Genomic DNA, 19,668 nt, shown 5'->3' on the forward strand with positions numbered 1-19,668 from the left:
TGTGGGTTGGTAGTTCTTCCCGAGGTTTTCCAGGGTTCTTCCTTCACCAGTTATACTGGCTGCCATGTATAGCCTATCTTGTGCTGAAAAATGATGTTAAACATTACAACAACAACAAAAAATAATAGATGCTTACTTTATGAGCCATAGTGCCAAAGCAAGTCTGATCAAGTCTGAAATTTCGGAGTTTATATTCTTTTATTAATGCATAAAAAGGTTCTTAGACAAAAAAAATTAAGCTGCTTGCACCGCACCTCCTTGTTTTTTTTAATAAATGTGGAACAAAATTGTTTCCTGCAATTCAAAGTTTGTGCACTATTGAATGCAATCACCATCCAAAATATAAAAAATAGATGATCACAATCCTAAAGACACTGAACGACCACCATCGTAATGTCAGTGGACAATCACTATCCTAATGCAAGTGGACAATTACTATCCCAATACAAGTGAACAAACCCTATCCAATCCTAATGAAAGTGAACAAATTACAGTGGACTATATAACAATATTAATGACAATCACTATCCATATGGAAGTGGAAGCTTACTATCCTAATAACAGTGGACAATCAATATCCATATGGAAGTGGAAGCTTACTATCCTAATAACAGTGGACAATCACTATCCATATGGAAGTGGAAGCTTACTATCCTAATAACAGTGGACAATCGCTATCCATATGGAAGTGGAAGCTTACTATCCTAATAACAGTGGACAATCACTATCCATATGGAAGTGGAAGCTTACTATCCTAATAACAGTGGACAATCACTATCCATATTGAAGTGGAAGCTTACTGTCCTAATAACAGTGGACAATCACTATCCATATGGAAGTGGAATCTTACTAGGATATAATAACAGTGGACAATCACTATTTTAATGGAAGTGGAAGCTTACTATCCTAATAACTGTAGACAATCACTATTTTAATGGAAGTGGAAGCTTACTATCCTAATAACAGTGGACAATCACTATCCATATTGAAGTGGAAGCTTACTATCCTAATAACAGTGGACAATCACTATCCATATGGAAGTGGAATCTTACTAGGATATAATAACAGTGGACAATCACTATTCTAATGGAAGTGGAAGCTTACTATCCTAATAACTGTAGACAATCACTATCCATATGGAAGTGGAAGCTTACTATCCTAATAACAGTGGACAATCACTATTCTAATGGAAGTGGAAGCTTACTATCCTAATAACAGTGGACAATCACTATCCTAATGGAAGTGGAAGCTTGCTGTCCAAAATAGCAACCACACTCAACATTTGTTTATTTTGAAGCATCACCTGATTATTGCTGGGTTTGATTCTGGCCACCTCTAAAATTCTCTTTATCTGTCTACTGCTAAAGTTGGACACACCAATGTTCTTTACAAGTCCCTCATCTACACAGTCCTCCAATGCCTGGAATGAATGAATGAATGAATCAACAAACAAACAAATGAAGGATCATCTCTACAAAGACTACTCATTTGCAAAATCTTCATCTGCCTAAACTGAATCAAACAACATTTAACTGACCAATCACCAAACCAATCAAAGCTCAGGAAAAAATGTCCCGTCTGGCTTCCATAAAGTTGCATATAATAAAATTTAAAAAAATAAACTTGACTAACTGAATCATTTGCCATTACAAATCCACATGTTTGTTTTACTACATACATTTTCCAATTCTGCCCTGCACATTCAGTCCCACCACCAATAATCTCCATACTATGCCCCACTAAAACCCACAATCCCCCATCTATTAAAGTATGTCCCACTCCATTACAACAAATCTGTCAAATATATTATACATTTCCTGCTATTATTGAATACTTAAAGTTTGGCTGACCAAAGTAAAATTTCTGTACATCTGAATTCTGACCATCTCCCAGAGACCCTCGAGCTGCGTGCCAAAGATGAACATCTTCCAGATACCCTAGACGTGGGACTCAAAGATTACTTTTCTCTTACATGTGGAGAACAACACAAGTACAAAATTTCATGAATTTCCAGCCAGTGGTTTAGAAGATGTGGTAATGGTCAGATGGAGGGTATAGACAGATGGATGATACGGACATATGGATGATACAGACATATGGAGGGTATAAACAGATGGTATATCCATATGGAGAGTACAGACAGATGGACAGCTTGAGGGTATCACAATATCCCCCATAAAGCATGGGGATACAAAAAGAAAACTTGTAATATTGATAACAGTCCGGTGGCCGTTGAGGTGTTATTGAAAATTTTGACCAGAGAGAAATTCTTGTGTGGATTCCAGACCAATAATGGGAAAAACTAAAGAGAATGTAAATGTAGTCTACCTAGGTAAGGATGCCTGGTTCGCAATGAAATTCAAGGTACCTAGAACAGAGAGATAAAGGGAAGCTGACAATGAAGTCTTGACCTGTAAAGTCTTCAACAATTCCAGGATTTCGTCTATCCTTCTGGGAAGAAAAAAAATCCTGACCCAGAATGATAAGGAATTTATTCCTACATATATAAAATCCTGACAAGGATTTAGATCAAATTTCTCTAGGTTGGGAACATGTCGTAACTAAGTCACCATGGATCAACAGCAGATCATCTAATGTAATAGGAACTGTTTGTTGTGCAGCTGATGGTAACTGAGGCATGGAACCTATGATGATCCTTCAAATCCCGACATGCAGTGGCAAGAATGAGACCGATGAAGAAAGACTCAGATTCTTGGGGTGCTGATCTAAGAGGACTTTAGTAGCAAATTATTTGAAGTGTCAAATACAGCATCTCTGCAGATGTGGAGTAGCTCTGCTGACAGATCTATAGGTGTAGTCAATGCTTGCCTTGATGTTTCTGCTACAGCTTTCAGCAACTGTTGTCAAGCAACAAATTGTCATGTGTGCAGCAATTTTGTTGAAGACAAGTGCTGTGTTATAATCTTGAAGTTGGACAAACATTTCATAACATCCAATTAGCATTTTGAAATTCAGGCATCTAATTAGTAAATTTCTCTATTGCATCTTTTTCTTAAGAACTCATTTTATGCCAGTATACATGTGGGCAATGAGAATATATCAATGCAGAAGCCAATTTTCAATTTTGAGAAGTTTCCTTTCTGCATTACAAGTTGTTTCCATGGCCTAATTTTCATCAAACACTTCAGCCTCTACCTATATTGTTCAGTCGGGGGAATAAAAATCATTAGATTTAACATCACATACCGAACCAAAGCTAGTAATTTACCAGAACAAAACTTTAACCCTGAAAACTGCTTAATTTCATTCAAGTCCTTCCATTACCTCAAGCAGTACATTACATTCGTATAACAGAGTTTAATGGTTTTTAAAGTTATGTCCACATTTGCTGCAAACAGTAATCATTGACAATGTGCAATTCTACACTTTATTAAATTCTAATTATGTGGACATATGTTCACAAATTTTTATTCTTTATTAATTTCTTGCAAATATTCAATCCAAACAGACTGAAAGCATGATACTGCTTGCAGAAGACATGATACTGCTTGTAGAAGACATGATATTGCTTGAAGAAGACATGATATTGCTTGAAGAAGACATGATAGTGCTTGTAGAAGACATGATACTGCTTGTAGAAGACATGATACTGCTTGAAGAAGACATGATATTGCTTGTAGAAGACATGATACTGCTTGTAGAAAACATGATATTGCTTGAAGAAGACATGATACTGCTTGTAGAAGACATGATGCTGCTTGTAGAAGACATGATATTGCTTGTAGAAGACATGATACTGCTTGCAGAAGACATGATATTGCTTGTAGAAGACATGATATTGCTTGCAGAAGACATGATACTGCTCGTAGAAAGACATTATACTGCTTGCAGAAGACATGATATTGCTTGTAGAAGACATGATATTCCTTGCAGAAGACATGATCTGCTTGTAACACATGATACTGCTTGCAGAAGACATGATACTGCTTGTAACACATGATACTGCTTGTAGAAGACATGATACTGCTTGTAGAAGACATGATACTGCTTGTAGAAGACATGATACTGCTTGCAACACATGATATTGCTTGCAGAAGACATGATACTGCTTGTAGAAGACATGATACTGCTTGTAGAAGACATGATACGGCTTGTTGAAATGATACTGCTTGCAGAAGACATGATACTGCTTGTAGGAAGACATGATACTGCTTGCAGAAGACATTATACTGCTTGTAGAAGACATGATATTGCTTGTAGAAGACATGATACTGCTTGTAACACATGATACTGCTTGCAGAAGACATGATACTATGATACTGCTTGTAGAAGACATGATACTGCTTGTAGAAGATATTATACTGCTTCCAAAGGACATATTGCTTGCAGAAGACATGATACAGCTCGTAGAAAGACATGATACTGCTTGCAGAAGACATGACACTGCTTGCAGAAGACATGATATTGCTTGTAGAAGACATGATACTTTTAGTAACACATGATACTGCTTGTAGAAGGCATGATACTGCTTGTGGAAGACATGATACTGCTTGTAGAAAACATGATACGGCTTGTAGAAATGATACTGCTTGCAGAAGACATGATACTGCTTGCAGAAGACACGATACTGCTTGTAGAAGACATGATATTGCTTGTAGAAGACATGATACTGCTTGTAACACATGATACTGCTTGTAGAAGACATGATACGACTTGCAGAAGACATGATACTGCTTGTAGAAGACATGATACTGCTTGTAGAAGACATGATACTGCTTGTAGAAGACATGATACTGCATGTAGAAGACATGAAACTTTGTAGAAGACATGATACTGCTTGTAGAAAGACATGATACTGCTTGTAGAAGACATGATACTGCTTGTAGAAGACATGATACTGCTTGTAACACATGATACTGCTTGTAGAAAGACTTGATACTGCTTGTAGAAAGACATGATACTGCTTGCAGAAGACATGATACTGCTTGTAACACATGATACTGCTTGCAGAAGACATGATACTGCTTGTAAAAGACATGATACTGCTTTGTAGAAGACATCATACTGCTTGTAACACATGATACTGCTTGCAGAAGACATGATACTGCTTTGTAGAAAACATTATACTGGTTGCAGAAGACATGATCCTGCTTGTAACACATGATACTGCTTGTAGAAGACATGATACTGCTTGTAACACATGATACTGCTTGTAGAAAACATGATACTGCTTGTAACACATGATACTGCTTGCAAAAGACATGATACTGCTTGTAAAAGACATGATACTGCTTGCAGAAGACATCATACTGCTTGTAACACATAATACTGCTTGTAGAAGACATGATACTGCTTGTAAGACATGATACTGATTGCAGAAGACATGATACTGCTTGTAAGACATGATTGTGCTTGCAGAAGACATGATACTGCTTCTAAGACATGATACTGATTGCAGAAGACATGATACAGCTTGTAACACATGATAGTGCTTGCAGAAGACATCATACTGCTTGTAACACATGATACTACTTGTAGAAGACATGATACTGCTTGTAACACATGATACTGCTTGCAGAAGACATGATACTGCTTGTACGACATGACACTGCTTGTAAGACATGAAACTGCTTGCAGAAGACATGATACTGTTTGTAAAAGACATGATACTGCTTGCAGAAGACTTCATACTGCTTGTAACACATGATACTGTTTGTAGAAGACATGATACTGCTTTGTAGAAGACATCATACTGCTTGCAGAAGACATGATACTACTTGTAGAAGACATGACATTGCTTGTAAAAGACATGATACTGCTTGCAGAAGACATCATACTGCTTGTAACACATGATACTGCTTGCAGAAGACATGATACTGCTTGTAACACATGATACTGATTGCAGAAGACATGATACTGCTTGTAAAAGACATGATACTGCTTGCAGAAGACATGATACTGCTTGTAACACATAATACTGCTTATAGAAGACATGATACGGCTTGTAGAAAACATGATACTGCTTGTAGAAGACATGATACTGCTTGTAACACATGATAGTGCTTGCAGAAGACATGATACTGCTTGTAAGACATAATACTGATTGCAGAAGACGTGATACCACTTGTAACACATGATAGTGCTTGCAGAAGACATGATTCTGCTTGTAAGACATAATACTGATTGCAGAAGACATGATACCACTTGTAACACATGATACTGCTTGTAGAAAACATGATACTGCTTGTAACACATGACACTGCTTGCAACACATCATAGTGCTTGCAGAAGACATGATACTGCTTGTAAAAGACATGATACTGCTTGTAGAATACATGATACTGCTTGTAACACATGATACTGCTTGCAGAAGACATGATACTACTTGTAACACATGATACTTCTTCTAACACATGATATTGCTTGTAGAAGACATGATACTGCTTGTAACACATGATACTGCTTGTAGAAGACATGATACTGCTTGTAACACATGATACTGCTTGTAGAAGACATGATACTGCTTGTAACACATGATACTTCTTTTAACACATGATAGTGCTTGCAGAAGAGATGATACTGCTTGTAACACATGATACTGCTTGCAACACATCATAATGCTTGCAGAAGACATGATACTGCTTGTAAAAGACATGATACTGCTTGTAGAATACATGATACTGTTTGTAACACATGATACTGCTTGCAGAAGACATGATACTGCTTGTAACACATGATACTGCTTGTAGAAGACATGATACTGCTTGTAACACATGATACTGCTTGTAGAAGACATGATACGACTTGCAGAAGACATGATACTGCTTGTAGAAGACATGATACTGCTTGTAGAAGACATGATACTGCTTGCAGAAGACATGATACTGCTTGTAGAAGACATGATACTGCTTGCAGAAGACATGATACTGCTTGTAGAAGACATGACACTGCTTGTAGAAGAGATCATACTGCTTGCAATACATGATACTGCTTGTAGAAGACATGATACTGCTTGTAGAAAGACATGATACTGCTTGTAGAAGACATGATACTGCTTGTAGAAGACATGATACCGCTTGTAACACATGATACTGCTTGTAGAAAGACTTGATACTGCTTGTAAAAAGACATGATACTGCTTGCAGAAGACATGATACTGCTTGTAATACATGATACTGCTTGCAGAAGACATGATACTGCTTGTAGAAGACATGATACTGCTTGTAACACATGATACTGCTTGCAGAAGACATCATACTGCTTGTAAAAGACATGATACTGCTTGTAGAAGACATCATACTGCTTGTAACACATGATACTACTTGCAGAAGACATGATACTGCTTTGTAGAAGACATGATACTGGTTGCAGAAGACATGATACTGCTTGTAACACATGATACTGCTTGCAGAAGACATGATACTGCTTGTAGAAGACATGATACTGCTTGCAACACATGATACTGCTTGCAGAAGACATGATACTGCTTGTAACACATGATACTGCTTGCAGAAGACATGATACTGCTTGTAAAAGACATGATACTGCTTGCAGAAGACATCATACTGCTTGTAACACATGATACTGCTTGTAGAAGACATGATACTGCTTGTAAGACATGATACTGATTGCAGAAGACATGATACTGCTTGTAACACATGATAGTGCTTGCAGAAGACATGATACTGCTTGTAAGACATGATACTGATTGCAGAAGACATGATACTGCTTGTAACACATGATAGTGCTTGCAGAAGACATGATACTGCTTGTAGCACATGATACTACTTGTAGAAGACATGATACTGCTTGTAACACATGATACTGCTTGCAGAAGACATGATACTGCTTGTACGACATGATACTGCTTGCAGAAGACAAGATACTGCTTGTAAGACATGATACTGATTGCAGAAGACATGATACTGCTTGTAAAAGACATGATACTGCTTGCAGAAGACATCATACTGCTTGTAACACATGATACTGCTTGTAGAAGACATGATACTGCTTTGTAGAAGACATGATACTGCTTGTAGAAAACATGATACTGCTTGCAGAAGACATGATACTGCTTGTAACACATAATACTGCTTATAGAAGACATGATACTGCTTGTAGAAAACATGATACTGCTTGTAGAAGATATGATACTGCTTGTAACACATGATAGTGCTTGCAGAAGACATGATACTGCTTGTAAGACATAATACTGATTGCAGAAGACATGATACCACTTGTAACACATGATACTGCATGTAGAAGACATGATACTGCTTGTAACACATGATACTGCTTGCAACACATCATAGTACTTGCAGAAGACATGATACTGCTTGTAAAAAACATGATACTGCTTGTAGAATACATGATACTGCTTGTAACACATGATACTGCTTGCAGAAGACATGATACCGCTTGTAACACATGATACTTCTTCTAACACATGATAGTGCTTGCAGAAGAGATGATACTGCTTGTAACACATGATACTGCTTGTAGAAGACATGATACTGCTTGTAACACATGATACTGCTTGTAACACATTATAGTGCTTGCAGAAGACATGATACTGCTTGTGGAAGACATGATATTGCTTGTAGAAGACATGATACTGCTTGTAGAAGACATGATATTGCTTGTACAAGACATGATATTGCTTGTAGAAGACATGATACTGCTTGTAGAAGGCATGATATTGCTTGTAGAAGACATGATACTGCTTGTAGAAGACATGATATTGCTTGTACAAGACATGATATTGCTTGTACAAGACATGATACTGCTTGCAGAAGACATGATACTGCTTGCAGAAGACATGATACTGCTTGTAGAAGACATGATACTACTTGTAGAAGACATGATTTACTTTGTCATATTTAAGAGTTAAAGCAGTAGAAACATTCTCTCAAATTTACCAAAGATGAACTCTGATTGCCATATGCAAGTAGGTTATTGTGGCCTGTAATTTACACAGCTTACATGTGAAGGACAGACAGAACATTATATAAAATATTAGAGCACAGGGTTGACTACAATTACTGATATCAAATTACTAGAAGGGCAGACAGAGCATTATACAAAATATTAGAGCATAGGGTTAACTACAATTATGGATATCAAATTACTAGAACTGATTGATCATTGATTAATGCTGCTTATGGCTGTATGTCCAATTACTGATAACAAATTACCAGGACAGGCAAGCACAAAGTGTAAACTAAAGCAACATGATAGACCTGTGTTCCAAATACATAGGTACATATGCACTTAGTTTGACTCGTTGCATCTAATAATTCTGTGATGGATACACTATACACATTTACACAAAATTTCAAACTAGGAACAAAATGGTACATCAAGAGTTTAACTTTTTTAATTCAAAAGATATAACTACTAAAATATGAACAAAAATTTGTTTATGTGCAAACCTTCCATGTATCCACATAATCCACATCTGAAAACAAGATTTTTCCATTCTCGTCTTTAGGATGAAATGCCTCACCTTCCTGAAAAGAATGAATAATTTATAGCAGTGTGATTATTAAAAGATATAATCAAGCATAATCATGACTTTTTTGAAAATTATTATTTTGTAAGCTATTATTTTGTTTGTCTGAAATTATTTCTCAACCAATCTTCATATCAGTATCTGCAATTATTAAAAATACTGTTTCAAGTAATATCCATTTTTCCTCCCCAAAATCTGTAAATCACATATACACTTCAATGAAAGTGCAACAAAACCTCACATGTCCAACATGAACTGAATGCATTAGCTTTCAAAAGCACTTTGCTTACACTGTCTATTGACTGTTCAGGAAATAAAAAGATGATAATGGACTGAAATTTATATCTTACTGATTTTCTGTAGGATCTGGAAAAAGATGCATTCATACACTTATTAACCAATTTACATGTATGAGCAGAGGCAATAGTCATAAATGTATGTTAGTCTCAGGCAATAGTCATAAATGTATGTTAGTCTCAGGCAATAGTCATAAATGTATGTTAGTCTCAGGCAATAGTTATAAATGTATGTTAGTCTCAGGCAATAGTCATAAATGTATGTTAGTCTCAGGCACTAGTCATAAATGTATGTTAATCTCAGGCACTAGTCATAAATGTATGTTAGTCTCAGGCACTAATCATAAATGTATGTTAATCTCAGGCACTAATCATAAATGTATGTTAATCTCAGGCACTAGTCATAAATGTATGTTAGTCTCAGGCAATAGTCATAAATGTATGTTAGTCTCAGGCACTAGTCATAAATGTATGTTAATCTCAGGCACTAGTCATAAATGTATGTTAATCTCAGGTACACATGAGAAAGAAAGAGCGAGTGAGAGCAATATCAAGATTTTGCATCTTATTTGAAATAAACTATATTTTGTATTAATTGTCAAAGTAGTGGTGTTTTAAAAAAAAAAATCACAAATGGTCAAAAAATCATCTTTGTAGGTTCACATGTAAAATTGTGGAAGACTGATGCTCAAAAAAGACCTGATAACCTTGCAAAACAGCAGCTCTTCTGTGTTTTCTTTTTCATAATGGTGGCAATAAACAACTGACTTTGGGATAAGTCAGCAGTGTTTATTTTATTCGCTTGGCTGAATTATACTGACTGACCACAGGCAACTCTATCGTTTAATTCATATTAAAAAAAAGAATAACTAGTGAAATAAACAAAATAGTATCAAATATAGCATTCATCCACAAAACTGTACACAGCTTTTGTTCCGAATCGGCGGAAAGAACATAGTGAAGAGATACCTTCATAAGCTATATCAAAACATTTTCTTCCACCCAGCTCAGTAAAAAACACAAATCTGGTTTTATATTTATTACATACCCTGCTTTTACCCAATCTAAATATTTTCAGCTTTAATGTATAAAAAAAATTTGAAACAAACTGCAATTAATAAAAGTCAGACTCAAAGTCTGAAAATATATATGCATGGACATCAAAGAAGGCACCTAAGTAGATCAAATCAGGGTGTGTGATACTTATATTTAACAACATAATATGTTTTCTTCTGCTGGGGTGGAAAGACAAGTTTGATTTGGCATAGGAATGTTGAGTCCATCATGCTGAGACTATGTTCCTTTCTACGTATCAAGTGAGTTGTTTCCCCTGACTCATGTGGTCTGTATTTATTACATATCCAATTCTTATTCACACATTCTTTAAAAACTTTTTTTGTGGTCTGTACTGTACTATCATAATTTCCTTGGACACTTGCATTATTGCAATAGAAGTCTGATCATGCACTCAAGTAACAAATGTTTGAATATCTGGTTAACCTGAAATAGGTGCACCATATAATTTCCCATTTTGTATCATGCTCTCATTTAACTACAACCAGCATGAATACCTGTTTTCTGAATTACTTTTCTTTCCAAACAAGCAAATCATCAACTACATTGCATTACCAATTGTGCATTCACATTAATTTAGTCTCTTTAGTCATGATTTCAACCTGAATACTTCATTGCCAGAGACATTGTTTCAAATTGCTAGTATCAACAGAGACTAAAGATGCCAACGGGTACCCGAGGACTTGGGTACCCACCCACTGATAACAACCCAGGTAATAATATGAGCCATAGGGTACCTGTTTACCATATACAAGTTTTATGACAGTGCTTGTAAAGGCAGCACTGACTTTGTTTTCAAGTTGACAATCCTTCGGACTGAGCTGTAATTGCAGGTACAGTAAAACCTGCCTTCAGAGACCTCTGCTATGAGACCACCTGTTTTGAGAGACCATGATCTCCATGCACATATTTATTGATTATACCACAGAAAGAACACCCTGGTCTCTCATAACAGGTCATAACACTATATCATAAAAAAATGTGCATGGAGATCCTGGTCACTTAAAACAGGTGGTCTCTCAAAGTAGAGGTCTCTCAAGACAGGTTTTACTGTATAGTGTTATGACCTGTTATGAGACCACCTGTCTTGAGAGACCATTATTTTTTGGCAGACAGGGTGGTCTTTCAAGACTGTAATTTTACAGTGCCAAGCAGAGGTCTGTCTCTTCCAGTAAATAATTGAACTGAACCCCACGTTTTCCCATGTGACAACTCTTTGAGCCACCAGTGTGGTCCAGTGGCAAGTAACAGAGCTGGTTATTTGATCTTGGTGTACAACTGACATGTGTTCACTTGCAACCTTGAATAGATTTCACAAATTGTACGGTCAAAGTGTTACTTTCAAAGCTCAAGCTCAGTCTCTAAATAAGCATTCACATATGACAATGAGGTCAAGGAAAGTGAGCAGATGATATTTATAATGATATGACCATAACGATTACTAGACGACAACGGAAGATTTTAGAAATTAATCAGATAATGAGGAAGAATTCTTGGACTCTGTACCAGATAACATTAAGTAGTGATATTTATGGGATACTGTGAATTTTTAAAAAAAGGTTGACTTAACTTCATGTTTGTACACATTTAAGTTTCCCTTTGATCGGGTACCCGGGTAACCGATTATTGTACACATTTAAGTTTCCCTTTGATCGGGTACCCGGGTAACCGATTATTAGAATCGATGTGTACCTAGTAGAAGTTTTCTACACTTTAACAAAATAATGGATGGACTTTGACTAATGAAAAGTTGAAGGAGTATTTTTTTTATTTTTCTGACCAAAAAACACACTGTGGGTGCCTACACTCAAAATCTGGGGAACATGGGACAAAATATTGTGGGTAACTCACAACCCCACAGTCAGTGTGTAACCATGGTAGGTATTTACCCCTCCACCATGGAGTAATCATATAGGGATAAATTGCTCTACTGCAATACATGGAGAAATGAAAATCCTTGAGCTGTATTGAAGGGAAGCTAATATCAATCTGATCTCAGATGAGTTCAGTTATGAGCTGCAGTCACATATTTTAAAGAAGGCAGAAAAAAGGCATAAATAATGCCAACGATACACCTGTAAAACAAACGTATCAATATCACAATTAGAAAACTGCCATGTATTTCTATTCACAATATGGACCTTTATTACATTAGAGTGATCAGAAAAAACTTTTGATGCTATGGGCCTTTGATACTATATTGTAGTGATTAAGAAGAATTGTTTGCATTAGCGGTCTTTGATTACTACAATGGAATGATTAGGAAGAACTATTCACATTAGTGGTCTTTGATTACTACAATGGAATGATTAGGAAGAACTATTCACATTAGGGATCTTTGATTACTACAATGGAATGATTAGGAAGAACTATTCACATTAGGGGTCTTTGATTACTACAATGGAATGATTCAGGAGAACTGTTCACATTATGGGCCTTTGATTACTACAATGGAATGATTCAGGAGAACTGTTCACATTATGGGTCTTTCATTACTACAATGGAATGATTCAGGAGAACTGTTCACATTATGGGTCTTTGATTACTACAATGGAATGATTAGGAAGAACTATTCACATTAGGGGTCTTTGATTACTACAATGGAATGATTCAGGAGAACTGTTCACATTATGGGTCTTTCATTACTACAATGGAATGATTCAGGAGAACTGTTCACATTATGGGTCTTTGATTACTACAATGGAATGATTAGGAAGAACTATTCACATTAGGGGTCTTTGATTACTACAATGGAATGATTCAGGAGAACTGTTCACATTATGGGTCTTTGATTACTACAATGGAATGATTCAGGAGAACTGTTCACATTATGGGCCTCTGATTACTACAATTGAATGATTAGGCAGAACTGTTCAAATTAGGGGTCTTTGATTACTATGGAATGATTCAGGAGAACTGTTCAAATTAGGGGTCTTTGATTACTACAATGGAATGATTCAGGAGAACTGTTCAAATTAGGGGTCTTTGAGTACTATGGAATGATTCAGGAGAACTGTTCAAATTATGGGCCTTTGATTACTACACTGGAATGATTCGGAAGAACTGTTCACATTATGGGCCTTTGATTACTACACTGGAGTGATTAGGAAGAACTGTTCACATTATGGGCCTTTGATCATTACACTGGATTAATTAGAAAGAACTGTTCACATTATGGGCCTTTGGTCATTATACTGGGCTGATTAGAAAGAACTGTTCACATTATGGGCCTTTGGTCATTATACTGGGCTGATTAGAAAGAACTGTTCACATTATGGGCCTTTGGTCATTATACTGGATTAATTAGAAAGAACTGTTCACAATATGGGCCTTTGATCATTATACTGGGCTGATTAGAAAGAACTGTTCACATTATGGGCCTTTGGTCATTATACTGGGCTGATTAGAAAGAACTGTTCACATTATGGGCCTTTGGTCATTATACTGGATTAATTAGAAAGAACTGTTCACATTATGGGCCTTTGGTCATTATACTGGGCTGATTAGAAAGAATTGTTCACAATATGGGCCTTTGATTATCAGTATTCAGTAGATAACAATAGACCTAGTTTCCACAGTTAATTATGTCATTTATATTGGTCATTTGTCATTTTCAATATGTTATCATGTCCTAAGATTTTGTCCTCCCTAATTACTGCCAATGCACTATCCAAACCCATGCATTTTTATACTTCCTTACTATAACAGTTTAAATCTGCTGCCTTATGTAAGTAAATGGCAGATCAGAAAATAATTACAAAAATAGTTTGAAATAATATACTGGTGACAATTTATGACTTATTTGTACCTTTAATCCCATAGGCCAGTGAATTAGGTACAAATCTAGATATTTCAGACCCAGATCATCAAGGGATTTCTTCAGACTTGCCCTCACCAGGTCTGGTCTGTGGCAGGTGTTCCAGAGCTGAAATAGCAAGTGACTAGGAGTGAAACAAGTCTCTGATGCGCTGATAAGCAGGCCACTTATATATACACATATTGATACAAAAGTTGAAAAACGATACAGAACAATACTTCACTAAGTTACTCTTAATCTCTATTGGCCATGAATAATTCTTAGTTGTTTGCATATTTATTCTTTATGTGTATCAATATTGCATTATAACATGATGTGGGAATCATGATACATATTGATACATGGTACAGGTGTTTTAATGGTGAATCATGATACATATTGATACATGTATGGTACAGGTGTTTTAATGGTGAATCATGATACATACTGATACATGGTACAGGTGTTTTAATGGTGAATCATGATACATATCGATACATGGTACAGGTGTTTTAATGGTGAATCATAATATATACTGATACATCAGAGGTGGGCAAACTTTCCAGTGCAAGTGCTGCATACACAAAATTACACCTTGTCGCGGGCCTCATAGTTCATTAAGTAAAATAATTAATATTTGAATTAGCAAAAACAAAAGGTTTTTCTAACATCCAATTAATTTTCAGTTGTTAATATGTTGTTAATATTTGAAAACTTAAACTTCAAAAGAAGCACATTTATTTTATAAACAGAGTAACATAAACAGAGTCAGTGCGAATGATGACTTGTTCCTAGGCCGCATGAAAACCCTTGGTGGGCCACATGAAAGCCCGTAGTTTGCCCTCCCCTGTGATGCATGGTACAGGTGTATCATCTCCACCATACAAAACTTTTTTAAATGCTTTCACAATCTTCAATATATCACTAATAGGAAATTTCTGTTGTAATTTATCAGGACAAGATATATAACACCATGTTTTTAATTTTTTTGTACCCTCTAATTTTTGGAATCTCATCAACCCATGAAAATCACAATATTTTTAACCTTTTGTGTCAAGACATATTTGTATTTTTCCTAATACTTTACAAATACACCTCTCCCTTGGAATACTGCAGTAGCTGGGATCCAAAACTGCTGACTGCAATAGGTACCAAACTGCAGTATCGAGAATGATAAACAAAACCAATGAACCCATGTACATGTGTCTGAGTGGGGTGTGTTGAATATGTTTATGTGAGCCTGGGTAGTGTATGTATAATCAGTGTGGAGGGATATAATCCATGTATGTATGTCTGGGTGAGGTGCATAGTATGTGTGTGTGTCTTGGTGAGGTAGGTAGACTCCATGTATGTGTGTAAGCATAGAGTGGTTAGAATTCATGTGTATGTTTGTCTGAATGGAATGGGTAGAATCAATGTATATCTGGGTGGGAATGCTGAATCTGTGCAAACATGTCTGCATGGGGGTGTAGAATCTATTTGTGTCTGGGTGGGATGGGTAGAATCTGCTGTATGAGTCTAGGTGGGGTGGGTAAAGTTTGTATGTGTGACGGGGTAGAATGTGTATAATTGATATGTCATGGTGGTGAGGGTAGAATCCATGTGTCTAAGGTGGAGTGGGTAGAATAATCAATATGCAAAACACCAGATAAATATACACTAATCATTTTAATTTATGCAAATTAAACATTTTTTCACTTCACAGTATTTGTGAATTTCATTTTTTTCACACAACATTTTAAAAAGGAAATAAAAATACGATACAAAGCTTCATGTTGTTTTCTTTCAACCCATATTGTCAGTGGCAGAGCAAGAAATTTCTGTGCAACTCACCCACTCTAAACTTTTTTTCTGGGGAAACCTCCCATTAATCAAGAGACCCTTGAAGTGACTGATGCTTTACTGGACAAAAAGAATTACAGGAATTTAAGATAGGATTATTTCTTCCATTTAACTGCTGAGTGTTGAAACCATCTCTGATATTCTTCGTGATAACAAAATTTAAAAATCCGATGCTGTTGTCAGCCTGGCATCAAATATTTTTCCTCAGGACAAAAGTATACATTATTGTATTTTGTTATGAATTTTAATTTGTATTTGTGAGTATTTTCTCCATCATTATAGGTTATGTATAATCACATCTTGGACTCTTGATATTGTCCAAAAGCAAGTTCACTGTGTACATGACTTGGGACACTAATGTTGTTTTTATTTTGTAAACAAATAATATAAAGTTAATATTTCTCTATGAGTGTAGGTTAAATATTAGGATCATTATCAATAATGGTAAACAAGTTTATTTGGGTCATGGTCTAGGCTATTGAATATCCCCCATAAAATAACCTGGTCCACCTGGTTTTTACCACATTCTTTATTATAATTTAAGCAATAGACCTTGTCTTAGACTGTTCTAGAATGGAAAATTCCATCAAGTGACAGAATATATTCAGAAAATGGCTACTGTGACATAGGTCAAGTAGAGGGTTTTATAATCTTGTTAAGTTGAGAAATTATTTATTCTTGCAATAACATCATAAACAGAATTTTTGGTGTTGTTGTGTTCAGTTTTAGATCTGGGTATAATCATTTATTCCAATTATTATTCTCTGGAATTACAAAGTGCTCAATAATATTCATGGATAGAAACATTAGCTTGGAGTTATTGTGATTTCAGACAGAAACATCTTGGATTATATTATTGTGATTCATCAAAGGACTGTTGGCACATCTCCACATCACTGGCTACCATAGGTACATCAACACAATCAGAGGTACATCAACACAACACAGAGCTGAAGCTTTTTATAGAACACTACTGGAATTTAAATCAAACTGTATTAACTAGGACTGGTGAAAGAACTTCTTGGATTAATTGGGATTTAATTCGCATTACTGGAAGTTCTTTTTAAAAATTTTTACTTTGTATTCTAGGGAAATAAATTATTTGTTGAATTTTACACAGCTTTTGGCTTTTTCTATTACTTAAAGACCATAGATTCATAATAATAAGTTATTTGGTCAAAACCCTATGTCATATTGATAAACCATTCTGAGGGAGTAGTGTCAGGAAGATTTTACAACAGCTATACAGGATTTACAACTGGCAACATTTTCATTTAGACCAACCAGACATTATAAAAAGTCTTCTAGTGAAAACACCATTTGATACGACCACTCATTCAAGCTGAGTTGTTGTTGTTGTTGTTGTTGTGGGGTTTAACGCCATTTTTCAGCACATGATAGGCTATACATGATGGCCAGTGTTAAAGGTGGAGGAAGAACCCGGGAAAACCCCAGAAAGGACCACCGACCCACGCATTCAAGCTGAGAAGTGAAAACAAAGATTTTAAACAGCTGCTGTGGTAGCCATATTAGATGTCAGTAGCACCATTTTCAATGAGGACCAACTAGACCAAAGGAAGAATGTGTGCACACAATTTCATGGCAATCATTGAAGTAGCTTAGAAGAGAAGCAATAAAATACTTGTGGGCAGGTTTTCATTCACCCAAACACGATGTCAAGAAAGCTGGGAGATATTAGGTGTGGTCAAGACTTCTATGTCTTATTAAATAATTAAATTAAAAAATTCTTCTAAAATAATTCTTTCAAAGCATTCTAAACTTTTGGACCTGTGATAGGACATGTTGGATTGTCTGGGATATAATTTACAAATACAGTAATGCACATATCCACACAACGTTTGCATGGGTAACTGACATCAATGAAAAGTTTATCTGAAGTCATTGCAATATGAACTACAAGTCATATTGGCCTGCTGTTTACTTAAAGATGTTACATTACTAACATGCATCTACATTTAAACCTCCAATTGCCAAAAGAGCAGGAGAAACTAACTCAACTGCTAAACTTAACCAATGTATGACCAATGGATGGAAAGACAATTAAGTGTAACTCCACCGACCCTTCACAAAATTTTGCAGGGCTTTAAGTTTAAAATGACCAGCATGACCCCTTCTTATAATGGCAAATGAGTACCATTAATTTAAAACTCCAGTTCTCTGTATAAGCTTCACAATTTGACACTGACAGTTGTAAATGGACACTGACAGTTGTAAATGGACACTGGCTCTGAATCATCTCAAGCATCAAAGCAAATGGTGGACAAAATGAAAATTATGACCCCTTGAATGCAGTAATGTATACCTTACTGGTGATAAACAGATCTTCCCTCTTAATAACTCCCTCTACAATCAGCTGCTTGATGGCATGACCAACTGCTCTCTCATTCCTATAGATGGCAGCACAGTCAAGGTGCCTATAACCTGTTTTGATGGCTGCTCTCACTGCCCGTATTACATCTTCTTCACTCTGAAATTTAAAGAAACTCTGCTAAAATATGCACATGTACCTGTTTTCAGCTCCATGAACAAGTCTAACGTCCTCAAAGGTTGATTACAAATGATAGTAACTAGAACTTTTTTCAGAGAAGATGAATGCCAAGCTATCATTTCACGGCATGACTCTGAAAACTTCATGTGCATGAGAAACTGACCTACAAGCAATCTTAATCAACATTTCTGAAGCATGAAATACAAGTCAAAGTGTCCTATTTTCGGGTAGGTAGGTAGTTGTTTTTTTTTTACCTTGCCAGGAAAAAAGTGATATGGTTGGCAATGAAAATCGGGGACCGTTGGCCAACCAGAAGCACACTTTTTTGTGTGCTTACAACCTTCTTCCTCATACAAGCTATCCACAAAATCTGATAACTGCAGATGGTGGTAAACTTGAGTTTGTGTGAAAACAAAATTGGAAATAGACAGAAAACAATGTAATATACTCCACCTTGTGGTGGGCATATACATAACAGGTATCAATTCCAAATCGACAGAACAAGCCTGGCAATGATAATGCTGAGAAAAATGCTCTCAGAATTTAAATATCTGTTAAACATAAAGTTACCTGTATGTAATTTAACTTACTCAAGAAAGATTTATGTAGGTGATAATGCATTTTGTTAGTTGGTAAAGGTTTCAGAAAACTTTGGCAAAACTAATTTTGAAAATGCATC

General features: G+C 36.0%; 1 protein-coding gene across 1 annotated transcript in view; it reads right to left on the minus strand.

Annotated features, from left to right (window-relative positions):
* LOC149790363 (aldo-keto reductase 1B-like) overlaps window positions 1-19,668 on the minus strand; it is a 58,243-nt gene that overhangs the window by 25,630 nt on the left and 12,945 nt on the right. The window contains exons 2-5 of the mRNA XM_089972408.1: window positions 18,804-18,968; window positions 14,651-14,767; window positions 9,393-9,470; window positions 1,304-1,420 (exon numbers count right to left, since the gene is read on the minus strand). Coding sequence (XP_089828534.1) covers window positions 1,304-1,420; window positions 9,393-9,470; window positions 14,651-14,767; window positions 18,804-18,968 — 477 coding nt within the window. The remainder of the gene's footprint in view (window positions 1-1,303; window positions 1,421-9,392; window positions 9,471-14,650; window positions 14,768-18,803; window positions 18,969-19,668) is intronic.

This window comes from Sinohyriopsis cumingii, chromosome 10, assembly GCF_028554795.1.
Source record: "Sinohyriopsis cumingii isolate HCF-2022 chromosome 10, ASM2855479v2, whole genome shotgun sequence".
In the NCBI taxonomy this organism is placed as follows: Eukaryota; Metazoa; Mollusca; class Bivalvia; order Unionida; family Unionidae; genus Sinohyriopsis; species Sinohyriopsis cumingii.